The following is a 20018-nucleotide window of genomic DNA, read 5'->3' as shown; positions in this document are numbered from 1 at the left end:
TCATTGCAGTTTTTCTTATTATACCACTGCTGTGTTAATAGCATAAGTCATTCTTAGACAAATATAATAAATTGAATGTAGACTTGAGTAAACATGGTTTTGTTTTATTGCAGAATTTTGTTAGACACAAACCAGTAAAATTATATTTTATTAGCTATAAGGTAGGCTCTTGACTACCTAAATTACTTTTTGTTCGCTAGGACTCAACTATTTTGACTTAGCAAACTTCAACTACATTACTCTAATTAAACATTTGCTACCTCATTATTATGTCAGATTAGTCAGAAGACCTAGATCCAAACCCACTTAAACGTTATTCACTCTTTCAAACCCAGCGTCAGCTATCAATAAATGCAATATATATTGTTAAACCAGAGACTCCATTGGTAAAGAGATGCTATTTATTCCCCTATGCCCAAAGAGTGCTTAATGCACTGTGATGCGGCCACAGTCCACGTGCACGTGACCTACGTGCAAAACTGGTAACATTAGAGGCAATAGCTTCTCCTCTGCATTGTGCTTCTAAAAAGATGGGCAATACTCTGCTGATTCAGAACAGAAGATGCCTTCTCAAGGCACAGGAACATTTCCTTTCCAAACCACTTTGAAGTGTCTACTTCAAATATGAATAAAAAATAAAAAATTAAAAAAGGAAGTAGCTCATTGGCTTCCAAATAGGGAATCAGCGTTTGATCTTTCTTCAAATACTTTGCTTCCACATTACTGTGTTAGGAGGCTCAGGGATAGAGAAGTGAAGTTCAAAAGGCATGTGCAGAGCTGCAGGTCAGCTTTTAAAGGAAAGGAAGGGAGAAAGATGGTAACTTGGAATGAGGAAAGAGGGAACAAAGGGATCAGAGAGCCAGTGCGTATTGAACACATTTTATTCTTGGAAGTGCTCTGTGAGTAACAGAAAGGCTTCAAGAACATGGAAAACCTAGAATCTTTGGGAAACTAGACATAGAGAGAATTTCACTCCATTCCTAAAAAAAAAAAGAATAAAAGCTAGCAATTAATTCCAAGTTTACTATATGCACTAGAACAGAGAGACCAAAAGGAATGCTGAACAAGAAATGCAAGCTGGTGCTACATGACCACCATGAGGAAAGTATTGCTTAGCTACTGGGAAGCTGTTGAGGAAGCTTACAACATACCATCACTCAGTTCTATCCCAGGTGCGCTAATTTGCTCAGGCATGTTTTAGCCACCGGATCAGAGCAGCATGCCCCGTGCTGACAAAGGCCATCCTTCTGTTACAGCACGATACAGCCTCTGCTAGCTGCTCACAGAGGAGCAAAACAAATGCATTTGAAGGCTCCTCTAATAGGCAGCATCTCCTACAAAGCATAAAGGTGTATAAAGGGATGATGAATCCCAACAGCAGAGCAGAAAGTGTTAATGCATTAGCACACGGAGCTGACAACGTACACAGAAACCCATGAGAACAGCTGAAAAATCTCATTAAAAAGGAAAAAAGAAACGCCAGCCTGCTCCTGCAGTTTTTGCTGAATAAAACACTTCTGTGCTAAGTCCCTCTTGTAAACGCAGACCTTTAGAGCTGCTGCAGACCTTTCCGAAGGACACCCACAGCTCCCACGTGTGACAGGTGCTCTGGAAGTCAGCCCCCTGTCTGGGTGTCACCTACCGCTGCCACTGCATGTCCCTGCAGCACGCCCAGAGATGGCCCCTCTAACAGACAGGGCTTCAGTGCTGCAAATGAGATGGGACACGGTTGCCCTTGCTTGCCTCCAGACCCAAGCCCGGGCTACCAAGGACACTCGCTAGGTCTGAAGGGACGAGCTCGCCGGGGCTCCCTCGGAGCCTGGAGGGAAGGGGTTCAGATTTTGGGGTGATCACCGCTGCTTTGGGCAGGGCAGTAGGTAGTGGCAGAAAGGCACGTCCCAGCTTTCAGCGTGTCATCACGCAGCAGTTCAGCTAACTCAGGCCACGCGTTAGAGCTGCTGCCCAGAAGTCTTGTTAGGGAGAATTAATTTCCATGCACAAGATGCATCTTGCTCCTTATACAGCAAGAACCCGGTATTAACCCAGTTACTGGATATTCCCTGAGACTCAGTGCGCTTCAGAGACACGCTTCTGACCTGTATTTGTAGCACAGGTTTCAGAGGGATTGCTTGCTAACTACGGCCTTTCCATTTCCTGGCCAAGGAACTTCTAATGTCGGGATTTTAGTGCTGCAAAGAGTGCCTGAGACATCGCGTGGGACAGCTCTCCTGGACTACCTCTGTTAGGGGATGGCAGTGATGACCGCACTCAAGTGCTCCAAGCCAACGGAGCAGCGTGGAAGCGAGAAGCTTCACCAATCCCGATGACAAGCTAAGTTTGGTGGTTTTTTTTGCTCCGCCAAATGGAGCAACAGCCTTCTGTGCCTTCTTACAGAACTCAAGCCTGTCGTACGGTGGTGTTCCTGCCGCAACGCGTTCCCGTCAGCAGCCAAAGGGTGGGATTTCTGCACATCTGGGCAGATTGCAACCAAAGGAGCCTCTGCACAGCACCAGCCTTGTGCTGCGTGGTACAGGATGGGAGCTGGAGAGCATTGGTATTTTAATTAAAGCACTTAAGCTTTCTCCTTGCTTGGGGCAAGCGAGCAACACCTGTTTTGGAAGCTTTTCCTTCAAGATTTGCATGTTGGGGTCCTTGTCTGTCTGGGGGTCCCCGAGCACCAGAACCCACAGACCAACAAACCACAGGTCACGGCTTCCAGCTCCACCGGGAATCAAGGGGGAAGCGAGCTGACGTGTAAGTGACATTTAAGACTCTGTCAATTTGAACATTTACGCTGATGAAGCAATACTTTGCTTGAGAGTGGGGAGGTGAAAACAAGACATCTAGAAATGGAAGAGCAGGCAGCTAAGTGCTACGTTTCACATGTTACTTACTGAGAGTCAGAAAACCCTTTTTGCCTGAAAGGGCAAAAGCAGACGTGAAACCATAGGAAAGGAAGCAGGTTCATCTTGGCCTGCCAAAGCTATATGTAATAGTATCTTCAATGTCAAACTCTTTTTTTTGGCTCAGAGAGCTACTGCCTGTGCTTCAGGAGGAGTCAAGAACTAAATCCTCCCTGCTCCTCACCACGGATCTTTCCTAGAAAAGCAGTCAAACTATCATCTGCCACCCCCTTGAAAAGCAGTGGATACCTTCCTCACCACAACCTGCTGCAATCTCCATCCGCTGCGTGCAGCTCGGTCCCTGGCAGGGGGACACAACTGGTTTCCCCCCGCTCCCTGTGTGCATACCTCTGTACGAGTGCGTTACACACCCCGAAGTGGCTGCGGCTCCTGAAAATCGATGTCACTGCAGGTGTCACTTTTCCACAGCAAAGTAAAACCTGACTTGAAGTCAAGCATGGGAGAGATGGATCAGTTAAAGAGAACCCAGCTATGGAGGATTTCGGCTCTCCCTCAAGCCAAAGCCATGCATGGGGGTAGTCTAGGAGCATTATGTGCTCCTCTGTATTCTGCTTCTATGGTACCAGAGGCTGACACTATGCTGAGAAAACGCTCATAACTGCTGCATTCATGTCCCAGTTCCAGATTTCTGGAAGTTTTCAGCCTTCTCCCTCTGCACCAAGCACTTCTGGGGTTTGGGGTTGCCTGTCGCTGCCCCACGTGATGACCAGGGCACAATGTGAACGGGGAGCGAGAGACGCGGTGGCGGGCACCCACCCCTTGCCTTACAGAAAGGGCCCTTTTAAAGGTTCCCATCTGAAAGAAGTCAAGCTGCTGTTGTTGTGGCTTCAGCAACAACGCCCGAATTGTTTTGTTCGTTTCTTTTTTTTTTTTTAAGGAGCACCCATCAAAAAATGATACTATTTGTGCTTCTGCCCCCCCGTGCCCCCAGGCAGCCATGCTGAGGAGCAGCCTCAGCTCACGTTCCTCTCCCAGCAAAGGCTGCGTAAGGCAGGCCACGATTTCAAACCAGAATTAAGAGACACAAACCCAGGTTACTGCAGCCCCATCGTATTTATGAGCTTCCCTTCAGGATCACACAGGAGCCCACGCAGGGGAGGGGGAGCAGCCCTGATGCAGGCACCCTGCCATCAGGTAATTAAAGCATCCCCTACAGGTACCTCATAAAATGGTGGGCTGTGTGTCTGCAGAAGAGCAGGGGCAGAGAAACCAACCCATGCACATCCCTGGGTACCCACAGCACCCCCAGGTCCTCCCATCCCCATGCTGAGGCATCCTCCACACTCAGCACGTCACCTTTCAGAGACTGCAAATCAATGCAGGCATTACTGGAAGAGCTAAAGCTCCCATTTCAAGGGGGAGGGTGGCAAATATTTCTAAATGAAGTTATCTGGGCAGGCAGCTCCTTTGCATCCAGTGATAATCAATAGTGTTTAAAACTGAGTGCTTTGCTTGTCAGATACGTTTTTAAAGAGCACAGTCTGCGAGCCCTGAGCCCAAGCCTCCTTCACCATTCCTCCTAGTGCACAGCCCTCCTCGGGGGGGCTAAGCTTTGTAAAATTTAAGCAAAGACTCCGAAACATCCCTGCTATTCCATTCACTCACACCCTCTCCCAGGCCAGAGAGAGCCCACGTGTCAGGATTACATCGACTTTTTCAAAGGAACTGCGTGGGTTGCAAAGGGACTAGAAAAGGCTGGGGAGAAATCAGCAGCAACAGAGGCGCCCAAAGCAGCAATGGAAAGGAGAGCACTGCTACTTCCGAAATTAATGGGCAAGTTCCTCAGACTCACAGAGGCCCTGAAGACTGATGCTTTTGCTAATTTTTTTGCTACCAGTCTCATCTGTCCCCTCCTCCCGCGCTGCCCCAGATTCCTGCTTGCGCTAGCTTCCCCACCAGACCGAGCACAGATAGCTGAAACTAAAAGGTTATTCTGCAAAAGCACACAGCAACACCCGTGTGGAGCAGAGCTGCAGCATGGCAGCACCGAACAGCCGTGCCGTTTGGTCACGTCGTCGCTAGTCCAGCCAAAACCCACACACGGCCGTCGCTCTTCCCTGGGGTTTAAAATACAGACTGGAGGCATACAGCAGGAGGTTGTTTTAGCAAGTGTAACCCCCCCAAGAAAAGAGGCTATGGCACACGGGATTGCCTTCTGCATGGCCAACGGGAGGTTTAGGGGAGGGTTATAATCACGACCAGACCCTGACCGGACCAACGCCACAGAGGGAGATGTGCCACGAGCCCAGCACAGGACGAGGCCTCATCAGAGCCAAGATCAGGAGATGATAAAGCAGTCATCCCTCACCCTAACAACCGCACCTTTGGGATATTTTGCAGCAAACGTATTAACAACAAGACTGTTCAAGACAAAACCAGCAGTTCTGGAGTAGGAAGAAAAAGCTGGATTCACCCAAGGCGTGTTGGGGGAACCAAGCAGGGGCTGGCTGCGCTGGGAGGAACTAGGCCCGCGTGAGCTCCCTGAGAACACAGCCAGCTCAGAAACACGGGGGACAAACAAATACAGAGTCACAGAATGGCTTGGGTTGGAAGGGACCTTAAAGATCATCCAGTTCCAACCCCCTGCCACGGGCAGGGACACCTCCCACTAGGCCACGTTGCTCAAGGCCAGGCCTTCACGTATGAACCAGGTGGTCTGCATAAGGTGCAGAGGCAGCAACGCAAACTGCAAGACAAGCAGTACTGGGTGAAGCTGGGAGAAGATGGGCTACAGGACATAAGCACAGAGCGAGAATTTGGAGCCTTCGGTGGGGCCGGGAAGGGCGTGGGGCCACCAAAGCCACTGCTCCTCAGTCAGTACTGCTCCTTCCACCACAGGGACCGACCACTTCAGCGCACAGCGGGTTCAGCACAGACCCATCTTGTGGCGCAGACATCCCGAGCACTAAGACATCTTAAATAATTTATTCAAGCGAGGGCATAGTTGGGTTTTGTTGTCGTTTTGTGTTTTTTTTTGTTTTGCTTCTTTATTTACCACAGCTTTCCTGCGGTTATCTGGCACCGCACACACCCAGACCTTAAACCTGACATAGCTGGCATATCATCGAGAAACCGCCTCACGGCTCGGAGTTGTGTTACTGCCTGCTCAAGAACTTCTTGGCAGCTTTGTCAAGAAGTCTTTTTCTGTCAGAAAGGCCACCTTGTGTTGTTCTGCCTTTCTCACCCCAGAAAGCTACGAGCAGTCCTCCCTTACTGTAAGTTTACAAGGGGCTCACACGGCACAGACCTTGGGAGGAAAGACAGTTAACTGCTTTAAATTAAGAGGATAGATTTAGTTTAGATATGAGAAAGAGATTATTTACTATGAAGGTGATGAGACACCGAGGCTGCCCCACCCCTGGCAGTGCCCAAGGCCAGGCTGGATGGGCTTTGGGCAGCCTGGGCTGCTGGGAGGGGGCCCTGCCCATGGCAGAGGTTGGGGCTGGGTGGGCTTTAAGGTCCCTTCCGACCCAAACCAGCCTGTGAGTCTACGAACTGTGAAGCTCCTAAAGGAGACGTTTCCAACAGGACCAGGCCTGGGCTCACACCTTAAGTGTGTGAAATGCACAGATATGCGCATAAATACGTACCTGTGCATTTCTGCAGATGTTGGGTGACATGCCCAGTGGTGCCTCCGTCCCGGGGCTGGGATGAAAAGCTGCATTCCTCCTCCTCCCACGAGAACTCACGTCCCTTTCTGTGCTCGGTTTTCTGTGGGTGGGCTGGGACGGGGCCACTGGCCAGGAAGCGCTCGGAGCCCCGGGCAGCACAGGGCAGGGAGGCTCAGGAGCTTCCTTCTGTGTCCTCCTGAGATAAAGTTCTAAAGCTAACGTTGCAGGAGCCCAAGGCTTATTATTTGAAGGTTCATTTGAGACTGCATAAATGTAAACTTCATGGAAATTTTAAGAATTAAGACATCCCTGCCCTTGCTTGAGAAATTGTTAAGGATGCCACTCGCACCATTAACTAAGCAATATGTAAGATTTCAACAATGAGAGGGTTTTTTTTGTTGTTTTATTGTTTAGAAGTGTTGAGAGAGGAAAAATATCCCCCCTCAGTACTGTGCCAAGTTTGTTTAACTTGTTACGTATTTTTCCTTAGTTATCAAAGTGATATTACAGTGAACAAAAAGCATTTGAGGCTGGAACGCTGTCATTTTGGCACAGACCGTGAAATTGGTCTTTAAAGGTGATTGACATTCTCTCTGCCTCACCTCCCTACCAACTAAAAAAAAAAGGGGGAAAAAAAAGCTATTGCCAACACCAAACCATTCAAGTGTCCAAAACACACCACACAAACAAAGGAGTTATTAAACTGAGCCTCCCTGTTTGAAAATGCAGCTAGAAAAGAAGACAACATTGTCAGCGCCAGCCTTTGTCTCCGTGCCAGTGACATGGAGACGTCTCTCTCCTGACTCAGTGAAAAGTAATCACCAGCATACAAGAGATTAGGTTTGCAAGAGTAAAACAGCTAAAGAAATCTCGACTCGAACACTCGCAATTTATTTAAAACGTTTTATTTTGCAGTTATGCTGCCTGAGGAAGTATGTAGCACAAGCCAGGCTAGCCTCCAAGTGTTTAAAAGCCATTTTGTAGATTAGGCAGTTTATAAACATCCCAGAAGAGCACAGAAAGAGAGTTTGCTCCTTTTGTAACACGTATCCTTGCTGTTACTTTTATCTCTCTGCATTTCCTAGAACCTCCTCCTCCTCTTTCAGTACACAGCAAGCTGCTAAGAAAGCATTATTGAATGCCACAGCAAAAGCCAAAATAAATTGCTTCTTCACCGCCTGCTTCTCATCTTCTGAGCACGTCCAGAAACTTAGGTTAAGAAGACAAAAGGAGAACTACATTAACGCTCTTCCTGGAATTCGGTTTTGGGACTTGCGATGTTTTGTGTCCTGCCAGATCCAGCTCGAGTCTCCCTCCATCTCCCTTCCCCTCCAGCCTCAAACCCAGCAGCTTTCTGGATGAATGAGCAGCGAGGAGAAACACATCGGTCCCATTGGAGACCAAGATGGACTTAGGCACTACGATTGTGCTTTTATGTGGCAACTAGCCTATTCTGTAGGGGTTGTTAAAAGTGTTACATCAAGAGTTGAGCACTCAGGGCACACGCTGCAGTTGCACAGAGCTTCAGTGCCCACCCCAGGTGTCGCAGAACTTAAACATAATCCTATACGAGGGAGCTACACTGCAATTTAAATCTCAGACCACACACAGGCCAGCATTTCATTCTGAATGGTTTGAGCCTAGCAGAGCTTAAAGCAAGCAAAGACACGGTGATAACACACGGAGGGAGCTTCAGATACCAGCCCTAGCTGATACAGCTGCCCTACCTCAAATAAAGTTTCTGCTCTTGATTCCTTTGAGCTAAACCCAACCCTGACAGTGAGGGACTCCAGTGTAAGGAGTTCCCACTTGCACTGCCTGTGAGCATGAGCTCAGGTACCCTAGGGCAGGCCTCCAGCAGCCCAAACGGTCACCTCTCCAGTTAAACCGCTCGTGTTAGTGCTTCCTTGCATGGCACAGGCTACGGGAGCAGATGAATTTTTAACGATCTGGACCAAGTGTTTACCAGCCCCAGAGACTTTCGCAGTCTGATTTTCCCAAGCTCAGACGCTGCAAACAGCGGCCAGAGCCCTGCAGTGCTCACAGCCCCCGGTCGCAAGCAGCAGGGGGCAAGCAGCTCCGTGCAGCCCCACACCAGCCCCCCAAACACTAAGCCAATAATCCTAAGTGGTTGGAAGTCAACAGCACAGCTGTAACCGCTGATGGCTTGCATTGCAAGAAGCCGTTTATGAGATAGCAAGCCCCTGGTAAGAGATGATACTTTAAGATTGATTTCTATGAACTAGTAAAAAAAAAAAAAAAGTTAATCATGAAAACCAACAGGGCCCCGCTCTCAGCTCACGTTAGCTCACGTAATTGCAGCAGTAGCAGGTGTAGCTAGTTACATCCACCAGCACTTTGCCCCGCAATTGTCAGCACTTTGCCTTCAGCACAAATCCTCACCGGTCTAACTCCCATAACCACCTAATATTAATCTATACACACACCTTCCAGACAGTAAAGGCCATTTTTCTGTGTCTGGAGTGCGCTGCCCTAGTGCAGATGAGCAATGAGAAGAAGAGGGAGGGAGGAAGCTTTGATTCTCCAGCTCTGCAGCTTCACCGGGGTGCTCTGTAACAGCCCCAAGCACAGCAGTGACTCGGCCAGACAGAGCCCAGCCCCTGCCCTCGCAGCCTGCTGCGTTAAACATCCCACGGTGCTGGGTATGCAGGCTGGGACCTCAGGACCATTTCACTCCTCAGCTGCAAACAGCCATTTTGATAACGCAGGCTGCAGCTGTTCTGCCACACATGAAACCATCATTTAAAACCAGAAGAAAAAAAAAAAGAAACAAGGGAGTTCAGGTACGGGGGATGTACAGAACGAGCTCTGCTTTGGCCAGGACCCCTCAAGGATTCCACCTTTGGGATCGGCCTCATCCCTGTGCAGGGCAGAGGCTCCCGCACCCCACCACGAGGCAGCAGCAGCTCCCTTGCACTGTCACAGGTCACCGAGCCACCTCGTCCCCCTCCATCCCCGGGACTCAGGTCTCTTCCCCCAGCCAGCACACACTCTGCTGCACCCCATCGTGCGAATTTAGACTTTGTCACCACCACTGAAGGAGGCTCAAGTATTTAATATTCATATTATCTACTTATTAAAAATAAAAATGTTGGTATTTTTTCCTTGCTACTAGTAAGCCAAAACCCCAGCCACCTTCCTTTCCTGTCCCTCTCTTATACTACTACCTAATTTCCCCCACCAGAACTATCCATCTCCACACAGCATTAAAGATAAATTGCTCCACAATTCACGAGCAGCTTCAATTACAGAATCACCAGAAGTCAAAAGCACACCTTTTATAATTTCGTACTTGGCAAAGAAAAATGTCTTTGCTATGAACTGATAAAAATTGGTCATTTATCAGCAGACAATAAATGAACAAGGCAGATACAAGTATGACCCCACATTTAAAGCAGAGCATCGCACTAGATACAGCCCTTTTGAACTTCATGCGAAGATTTAGAGCCCCCATCTCCCCTTTCCCCCAAAAAGGCTTATGAAACAGATACAGTATTAAAAAAAACTCTATAATCCCAATTCAAGGGCCACAATAAGGCCTGAGGTTTGCTGCTGCCAAGCGTGTGGCTGGTTCTAGTGCCTGTAAGCTTTAGGCAGGGGACTGTAAGGAGCTTCCAGTGAGTACCAAGTGCCCAGGAGGAGGGGAGCTTGGGCTAACGCAGACCCCCGCGCCGTCGCCTTCTGAGCCCCAGAGACAGTCCTTACTCAAGTCCACGCATTTAAGGGGAGAGCATCCTAGAAACAAACAGAGGGTGTTCGTACAACTACCACTCTGGGATGTCTTTGCAGTTTGCCGCTGAATTGCTGGCATGGCTGGGTGTTGCACAGAACCTGTAAACACAGGAATTGTCTAGCTATCCGCAAACACCTCTTTTTGGCTCGGCAGGGAGCGGAACGGCTTGAAGAAACAGAACAGAACGACTGCAACAGCAACGCTCAAATAATACAGCAAGCTGACGCGAGACAAAAGCCACGGCTTGACACGAGCTCCAGCATGCTCCCACACCTGGCTAGATGTGAACGCCGCCTTCCCCAGCACTAACGCCTTTGGTTCTTCAAGTTCTAGGAAACTCATTCAAACGATTGCTTTAATGACAGCCATTAAACTGACCATAATATCTAACCAACTCAGTGGATGCCAATGTAAGAATCCAAATAACTGTAACACAGCAGCCTACTGTGAGTAAGAAACTACTGACGCATACTATTATTACAAGCAACTGTAGCAAAGATATCATAGCAGCAAATTAAATTGCATTTCTGAAGTCCAGGAGTAAAAAAGTTAAAAAAAAAACAAAGCTAGCCCCGAGAAGAACTCCAGAAAGCACATTTAAATGGCAAGGGGAAAGAGGGAAACATTACTCCCATTACAGCAGAGAAAACGTGGAAAAGATGCAAGGTAAGACTCTCCCCGCCCAGGTCCAGACGTGGGTCATTAGCCCCCTGCTCCCCCAGAGGAGGACACCGCGTTAAAACAACGGTGATGAATTAAGGAATTGAGTTCTTGCTGAGTGCCTCGGGCCCACGCCTTCCTTTCACGGAACGGCGCGGGTATCTCTGCAATATGGTGCCGCTGCAACGGACGGACACAGACAAAATTTGGTCCCCCACAAGTAAATGGGGGCATTTGCCTGTCTGAGTTCGATCTCTGGAAGTTTGTGACGGTTACGGGTGTTGGGTGAGACGGGCACCCTGCCCAGCCAGAGCCCCAGGAGCCCTCAGACGCGGGCTCTCCATTACCGGCGGCCCAGGCAAACGCGAAGCCGCGGTTTAGCGGCGACGGGCTCCGTCCCACCTCCAGCCGTACACACCATCTGGACCAACGCTCCCTGCTTAAAAAAAATAAACAAGCGGTGCACGCAACGCGTCCTCCACCAGAACCACCCCCCCTCGACCTCTACGGCTGCCTTTTTAGAGGAGGGACCTGAGCAGCGGTGACCACAGCAAGCCTCCCGCTCCGCCCGGGGGACGAGGCGGCCGCACACCCCACGTTCACCCCCACACACACACACACACACAACCACAAACCAGCCCTCAGCAGGGCAAAGCCACGCACCCACGGGTGCTTTTAGGGCACCCTCACCCACCCCGCGGCCGCGGGAGGGGGGGGGGGCTGCGGCTGGCCGGGACAAAGCGCTGCCATTGTCCGCGCTGCCATTGTCCCCGCGGGGCCATTGTTCCCACCCCCCCCCCTCACGGTGCCATTGTCCCCGCCGGGCTATCGTCGTCCCCAGGCCCTACCGGAGCTGTCCATGGTGCCATCGGCTCCGCGCTGCTGCTGCGGCTGCCGCGAGGGGCTCCGGCCGCCCGCCCCCGGCTCGCCGGCCCCGCCGCCGCCGCCCTCCACCAGCTGCAGGGCCTCATAGCCCTCCCCGCCCGGCTTCCTGCGGTACCCCCCGAGCAGGCTCATGGACGAGCCGAGCCGGGAGCCGCCGCGGGCTGGGCGGAAGAGAAGCGGCCCCGGGGAGGAGGGAGGCGGCGGAGGGAGGGACGGGGCGGGCCCGGGACGGGGCGGCCGCTGCCCCCCGCCCGCCCCCGCGGGCCCGGAAGGAGTCGAGCGGCGCCCACCTCCGCCCCCCGGGGCCGTGACGGGGCCGGGGCTCCGCCGGGAGCTCCTCCGGCCCCGCTCCGTGTGGAGCGGGGGGGGGGGTGAGGGAGGCCCCAAGGGAAGCGGCCGCTGCCGGCAGTGCTGAGCGGGTCTCAGAGGGCTCTGAGGGGAAGGGGGCTCACGAACCTGCCGGTTCCAGCCCCCCGCCACCAGCTCAGGCTGCTCAGATCCCACTCGGCCACCGCCCTCGAAGTGAAGGATTTCTGCCTTGTGTCTCCTCGCAATCTGCCCTCCTTCAGCTTAAAGCCGTTACCCCCAGCCCTGTCCCTACACACCCCCTCCCCATCGCTCCTGCGGTCCCCTTTAGGCGCTGAAGGTCCCCATCAGGCCTCCCCTGAGCCTTCTCTTTTCCAGGCTCCCTCAGCCTGTCTTCACAGGAGAGGTGACCCAGCCCCTTGATCGTCCTCGCAGCCTCCTCTGGACTCATTCTAATACATTCATTTCTCTTTAATTAAAGGAAAAATTAAGACAAAAAAAAAATCTGTAGCATCCAGACATGACAGACACGCCTTTGGTCTCTTACGGGAAGGACACAAAGTACTCTGCTTCGAAAAACAGAGCCGGTTGCTTCTGAAGCAGTACCACCACCAAGCACTTCTGTAAGCAATGGCCGTAACCTGAAATATTTCCACCATTTAGCTTAAACTTCCCTCTTTGGCACTGCAGGGCAGGGGGCAGCTGGTAGGGCCGTACCTCGTCAGGCGTGCCTGTTTACGTAACTCCCACAATTTCACATTACGCTGCAGACCGGGTACATCTGTGACCCAGAATTTTCTCAGAAAAATCCAAGCAGATTTACAAGCAACAAACTAAAATGAATTAACCTGACATCAGTGGTTCACGGTAACAGCTTGAACTCAAGGTTCGAAATGGGAATTTGCTACCCATTCGTTAGTGGGCTGTTAATACATTGCTCTGTACAGAGCGATACACAGACTGCGGTGCTCACCAGTAGGAACGTGCCCCTCTCCCTCACATTGCCCAGTTGCAGCAACCTAGCAAAGACAAAATAAATGTGCAGGCACTTTTTGAGGGATATCTGTGAGTCTGTCCTAGTCAACCAGGGATACGGCAATTCCTTCTGCATTCTAGTATTAAAATGGGAAATTCAGGGGAGGAGAGGGATTCAAGATGGATTCTCCTTTATCTTGCTCGCTGAGGTAACAGCCCACCGGCGAAGAGGCAAAGCCAGGTTCTTGGGTGAAGAGCACACATCGAGGCCATGTAATGTCACCACAAGCACTCGGACACGCTCACGCTGGAGGGAACGAGCTGGGGAACCTGGCACAGCACATGCCCTACACAGCCTAACCCCCATGCTGAACTGTCACCCGTGCTCGCTAGCCTGATCTGTGGCCTTCATCCAGCACCTTGAGCTCAGCTTAGACGAGAGCGTGCCCTGAATCCATGAGTCATCTCTCACAGGTGAGCAGCAAGGGGATGTTGCAAAGGACTATCTGCATTAGGCAGTGAAAGGAAAGTCCTTCCAAAAGTGTTCTTACGGGAAAAGGGTTCGGCGTTTCCTACCCAACGCCGATGTTGCCGTTGCATCTGCAGTGGGCAGACTGCAGTCCCATTCAGAAAAGAAAGCTTGATTTTCTTTGTTGAATCCATTAATTCCTCTCTTTCCAGATTTGTCCCAGCATTTGGGGGATCTATAGCTGTCTTCCTCCCAAGGATTCCCCAAGGGGAATCCCACAGCACCCTGACACTCCAGGCCTGGGCTCTGCAGAGCATCAGCACAGGCACAGAGCAGGGACAGCACAGCCTCCCCGGGGCACCACGGGGCAATTACCAGTTCTACAAAGGAAAGAGAGCACTTGGTGGAATTAGGGGACTACGTTATGTGGGATTTGATTTTTCACATATTCACTCATTTTCCAGCCCCACGGGAAGCTTAACCAAAGAGCACATATAAAGTAATATGCCTTCCTCACCCAATTCACACCTTAAATTGGGCCAGTCTGTCAATGGTCGTACAATTTCTCCTGTTTGGAGGTCTGCAGCATGAAGAATGCTATACAAAAAAGAAAATTGCAGATGGCTTTCAAAAATGAGAGCAAAAAAAAGAGATCCAGGGAAACAGCTACTTAGAAAAATTCATTAGCATCCTCGAAGGCTTATTGAGCCATGGCTAATGATGCTACAAAATAATATAGACGTTTTTATAATGTATGAACGGTAAGGCTGGCAGGTGCCATTAGGACTGCGGGAGATGTTAACGACGCGATGAAGAGGACTGCATCTTGCTCGAGACTCGGGAGATACAAACTCCCTCCCCACTGCTGACCTTGCAAATGTCAATTGATTTGCCCAGGCTCTAACACTGTCTGCTCCTCCGTCTGGGCTGCAGCCTCTCCTGGGCAGAAGTCTTTTATGGTAGCTGTAATCAAGCACCAAATGTATGGAGGCATTATTTCTTTTTTTCACCTCTCTCCCAACTAGATGCACAATTAAGGTGAAACCTTAAACTCTTAATTCTTCATGAACACATTCTAACTGCGGTACCAAAAGAAGTACAGCTATCACCTGAAAATTAGTTTACTATCCCAGGCAATACCTTTAAAATCCAATGAACTAAACATTTTTTTCAAAGTTATTCCATTGCAAACAACAAATTCACTCTATTCACTGAAACACTTGTTTCTTGAAAATGCATGTTTGAAATTTTCCCTTTATCTTACCTTAAAAGAAAAGACCAAGAGACCACCTATTGTTTCCATACTATCACTGACCCTAAACAGCAGGCAGAGCTTGTCCCCACTGCTTGATTTTGTACTCCCACTTCCCAAAGCACCTGGTACTGCTTTGTAGGGCAGATCACTCTCTCTGCACCTCAAGGCACCATAATTTCTTCTTTCCTTTCTCTTTGTGTTTACGTGCACTGTGTCCTCTGCGGTGGGACCCTGTGCCATCACTGCATGCTGAGAATTAACATTTTTACCTCCTCTCTCTTCAAAGGGCTCAAACCCTAACCAAACCACCCTAATTCACAGGCTCCCAGATTTAAACTTCCTTCAATGGCCTTGTAACAAATAAACTATAAAATGAACTTTCTGGGAGGGGAAAAAAATAACAAAAAAAACATTGTAAGCTCATTTAATTCTGCTTACCTTCCCTGCAACTTCTCCAGGAAGGCTGATGGCATTCAGCCACAGCTATGTTTTGGAGAACCCTTCAACAGCCCAGGAACCCACCCTGCCACCTTATCAAGGATTCGAGCTACGTGCCATAGAAGTCAGCCTGCCAGGGCCAGGAGGCTTAACGCCTGTGTAAATCAAAGCAGTTTTTGACATTAAAAGCAAACAAAAAAGACAGCTGCCACCACCACCACCTTTTTGTGCTCGTTTCATACCCAAGTCTACAGCACAGCCACTGCTGAGTGCATTAGGCAGCAGGACACTGCTTGTATTTTCAACTTGAGATTTTGATGCTTAATCTAATTAGCCTTCAGGAATTTGATGCAGTAAAAGCCTCTTCCCTGCCCTAAAAACTGATTTGGTACAGACCTGATGGCTGCATCTGTCCCAGCGTCACATTTACCCTCGGAAGTCCCACATCGTGGCAGAAATCCAGGACCTAACCCCAAAATAACCCTTCCCCAGCCACACGCATGGCCGTGGGGTTACGGCCCTGCTCACACCAGCTCAGCCCCACAGGGCAGGGAAGAGCATGCCTCACACGGGTTAGCTTTGACCCTAATTTTGACTCTTTCAGCAGAAAAGCAAGAGCATCACCACATTTTTGTCAGACCTGAACCTTTTTGTCCTCCTGAACCTGCCCCATGGGTATTTTACTCCGGCAAGCGCTCACGAGCTTTACTCTCAGGAGAAATATCTGTCCCACCACCCTCCCCAGGGAGAGCCCAGCACACCCAAGCTCTCCCCAGCTGCCAGCATTTTAAATAAGGGCTGCTCGTTTAACCCTGGTTAAGCAAATCTGATTGAATTGATTAAAGCCAGCAAGATCTCGCCTGGGCCAGGTCTGCCTCGGCTCCCATCAGCAGGCAGCCCAGATGGACTGGAAGAAATAATACCACTGCGTTTTGGGTTGCTGCTGCCACAGGTGGAGAATATCTTAATGTTTCCATTTTACTTTTGGCCTGGTGCATTCAAATAGTAAAAACAACAACAACAACAACAAACTCAAAACTTTTGTCGCCACTTTCAGACACGAGGCATGAGATGTGGTTCCAGCACGAATGACTTTGGGGCGTAAATGACCGGTGCAGCGAGGGTGACGCTCCCTGCCCTCCCGCCCGGGGGCTTTGCTCATCGTTCGTGCAGCCCCACGGGCTGGCCAGGAGCACTGACACCCGTGCACAGCTCGGGGAACAGGCATGTGGTAGCACCACAGGTACAGGCCCCGGGTACAGAGCCAGAAATACGGTTTCAGAGCAGTATCAGGACTTGTGCTGATGATAAATAAGGGATATTTGGACCGGAGTCAAGGACAGCCATGCGGTTCCTTTTCTGCTTGTGGCTGTGGGAATGGTTTGTCCGGGCCTGGATTTGCTGGAGAAATAAGGAGCTGCTCAGGCAGCAGCTACTCAGGGCGGCGCAGCACCCTACCCCTGTGGGATGCGCTGGGCCCCAGGCAGATCGGGCGGGGAGTTTTAGGAACGGAGGTGGAGAGAGGGGAGTCAGATGATCCAATCCTTTGTGAAGTGGCTTAGAAAAGTTGTTCTGAAAGAAAAGCTAAACCTTACCAGGGAGACAAAAACGTAAAATCTGAAAAGAAAGCGGCCCCCTCGGGCTCCTGGGTTTGTGTCTTCTCTCTCGCAGTGCACAGCATTCCCGCTGTGGGTCAGGACTTGGGGGCAGACAACTTGGCCATGAAATAAATCTGGCACATACAAACCATCCCCCTTTGCGCTACCCTCCCTGCCTTCTTCCCCCTTTTTTATCAATACAGCTTGCCATTATTTTGTTTTCCAGTGACTTCAGCGTGACTCTGTTATTATCTCCCCGTCCGTTCCTGCCCTCCGTGATATCACACGCCATTAAGCGTATTGCTGCCTCTGCATGTTTTTGTAGCTCGCCTCTCAGCCTCGTTAAATTGCTGCTGGGGACGATGCACGGCTTACTCACGCCAGCCTAGGACCTTGTTTCCGAGTGTTCAAGGACTCGGGGGGCTCCCCAGCAGCGGTTCACAGAGCTGGGGAAACGCAAGGGACGCCAATCCCCAAGGGGACATTAAATCGGGGAGCGTCACCGTCAGCTCAGGAAGTCCCCAGCCTGCAAGCTGCTGGGAAATCGGAGGCTGTGCGGCCGTCCATACAGCGCATCGAGGCCGAATCAGGTATTTGGGTAAAAATCGGGTATTTCAGTGCCTGCCTACCGCCCATTGCTTCCCATTCACTAAATGGCTAAATGCCATGAAAAATCCGGGCCTCCTGAAGCCTGTCTGCAAGGCTGCAAAATACTCCTGTGCGTGATGCCGACTGGAAGGAGAGGCACGAGTTCTGAGCCACAGCGGCATCTCCGTCAGCGCAAGTCCTGCACCCAGCGCCCGCCCCGCAGCTGGTGCCCCGGGAAAATCCCAGCGTGGCGCTGAGCCTCGGGACCGAGCAGCAAGGCGAACGCTCCGTGCAGCCGGTGCACGGCTGCAGGTTGTGCTGCTGCTCCTTTCTGCTGCGTGTAACACAACGCAAAGCTAGCAGCCAGAGCTCTGCACTTATAAACGCACGCAAAACGTCCCCAGCGCCATGCTGAATTTCCCCTTTCAGGGCATCATTTGCGTCGGGAAAGGCTGGTGGTACAAACAAGGAGGGAGGCGATTAGACAGCTTCTTCCACACACAGCAAGCGAGTCGTCCGCGGTTAACTTCTGCGTCTGACCCCAGCGGCAGTTCAACAGGATTTTACTTTCATTAGGAAAAAAAAAAATGGCAAAATAAAAAAAAAAAAAAGGAAGATTAAGGAGTTTGATTTAAAGATTGAAAACTAAAGGAAGCAAATGGGTTTCCTGTGGCAAATGCTAACATCCCCAATCAAATGTGTAAGCTGCGACACGCAGCTCAGCTTTCACCTGGCACGACCAATGCCGTGAGTCCCAAACCGCCTTGGCTCATTTTCCAGAGACATGATGCGATTCCCTCAGCACTCGCTGTGTCTGAAAATAATCAGCCGAGGCTCTCGGGTGGCCACGACCGGGGCACGGGAGAGGAGCCCTGCACGCCGTGAGCATGGCCCCGAGAGCAGAAGGGGAACCACAGGCGGCACCGCCACCCCTCGCATGCCGCTCCAGCCGGCACACCTGCACGGGACGGAGGATGGGGCAGGGGATGAGCATCCTCGCTACAGCTTTCAGAGTTTCTCTCTGACAAACATCTACGTGAGGTCCTGCCTGCAAAGGGTGGGGAGATACAGGTGGGCCTGACAGCACCGGGAGGTTCTCCACGAAGCCAGCACTTCTTTTTTCCCCCGTTGAAGTGTTTCCGCGCTCTTACAGATTTTGGTAGTGGGCTGCTGCTCTACAACTAGTTGGAAGAACAATATTATCAGAGCCTTGTTGCTCATTCTGGCTGCTGTATGAAGCATTGCAGCGCGGGGCCGGCCTCCGCTCACAGCACCGGCTGACTTACAGCCCTCGATCGCGGTGGCGGTGCGGCGTGGGCCCAGGTCTGCGTCCGTTCCCCATTTCCTCGGCCGTGCTCCTGCAGCCGCCCCCAGGCAGGCGACGCTCTCCCCACGGCGCTGCCCGCGCTCCGCGGTTTCGGAAGAGCGGCTTGGATGCGTCTCAAGGGGCAGGAGGTTGAATTGCACCGGCGTGGGGGGACTCGGCAGCGCATCGCCGTGGCCGTGGCCGCGGGCCGTGCATGGAGCGCTGCAGGAGCCAGAAGCCGGCTTCTCGGTTTCCACAGCACGGCCCGCGCCTGCCGTGCCACCCAGCACTGCCTTCGCCCCAAAACCTCGCCTCTGGCAGCTCCAGCTCTGTCCTGGCTTCCCGGGAGAGCATCCTGAGCACACACGGCACACCCTGGGCTGGGATCGGCACCGCCAAGCAAACGTCCCACACCTCCTGCACGGCAACAGCCCCACCGCAGAGGGTTCGGGCACAATCCTGGCCCCCGCCTCAGCCTGCCTTCATGAGTTTGCTCAGCACGAATCTGTTTCCCTGCCAGGATTCAGATCTACGTGGATACCATTTCCCATCCTGTGTATTTTGGGTTACCGAAGACAAAAATATATTTAGGAAAATAAAATCTCTGTACTGTCTACAGCGCCTACCAAAATAGGGCTTCGTACGCTATCGTAACATGAACTACCTTAAAGGTTCATAAATTATTATTCATATTTGCTTATAAATAATAAAAAGAGCTATTTATAGCGTTTCGGCTTTGAGAGCTCCTCACGGCAGCTCCTCCCGCGCCCCTAATCCCATCTGAGCGGCGGCGGCAGCGACGGCGGCGCCCTGGCAGCTGGGATTTCCAGGCCGCGTCCCTGCAGCCCCGGGGTTTTATCCTCCAAATCTGCACGCCGGGGGCCGGCACGCACAGGGCCGGATTTCAGCAAATCCCCACCAAAAATCCGTCCCGTTGGCCGGCCGAGCACCCGCCAGGGCTGCTCGGTGCAGGGCGGCGGGCGCAGCGTGCGGCCCGGGGCAGAAGAGTTGGGTCAGCAGTTAAAGGCCGCAGCCAGCACTGCCAGGGCCAGCGGAGAAACCCGGAGCTCAAGGACAAAGCGTGGTTCCTCCTTAAAGGCCACGGCCGCCCCAAAATACTGCATCTGTGGGCTGCGAGTCTTTCTGGGGCCATAAACAAGCAGGCTGTGTCACGGCTGTCTAAATATAGTGCGGCCCGGGTTGCCTTCGTGCTGCCTGTGCCATCGGAATGGCTCGATGCACAGATGCG

At 51.4% G+C, this 20018-nt stretch overlaps 1 protein-coding gene across 4 annotated transcripts in view; it reads right to left on the bottom strand.

Annotated features, from left to right (window-relative positions):
• The window catches only part of DNAJC6 (DnaJ heat shock protein family (Hsp40) member C6), a 46088-nt gene that overhangs the window by 24466 nt on the left and 1604 nt on the right, over positions 1 to 20018 (bottom strand). The window contains exon 1 of one of the 4 annotated variants that reach the window (XM_083845717.1): positions 15674 to 15821. The exons of 1 other annotated variant lie outside the window; for it this stretch is intronic. In XM_083845717.1, coding sequence (XP_083701843.1) covers positions 15674 to 15686 — 13 coding nt within the window. In that variant the 5' untranslated portion in view covers positions 15687 to 15821. Of the gene's footprint in view, positions 1 to 11797; positions 12038 to 15277; positions 15328 to 15673; positions 15822 to 20018 lie in introns of those variants that run through there. 2 more of the 4 variants (XM_083845715.1, XM_083845714.1) reach the window with 2 other exon arrangements.

This window comes from Anser anser, assembly GCF_964211835.1.
Source record: "Anser anser genome assembly, chromosome: 8".
Classification (NCBI taxonomy): Eukaryota; Metazoa; Chordata; class Aves; order Anseriformes; family Anatidae; genus Anser; species Anser anser.
The sequence above is the reverse complement of the archived record's forward strand: the minus strand, read 5'-3'. Positions and strand labels throughout refer to the sequence as shown.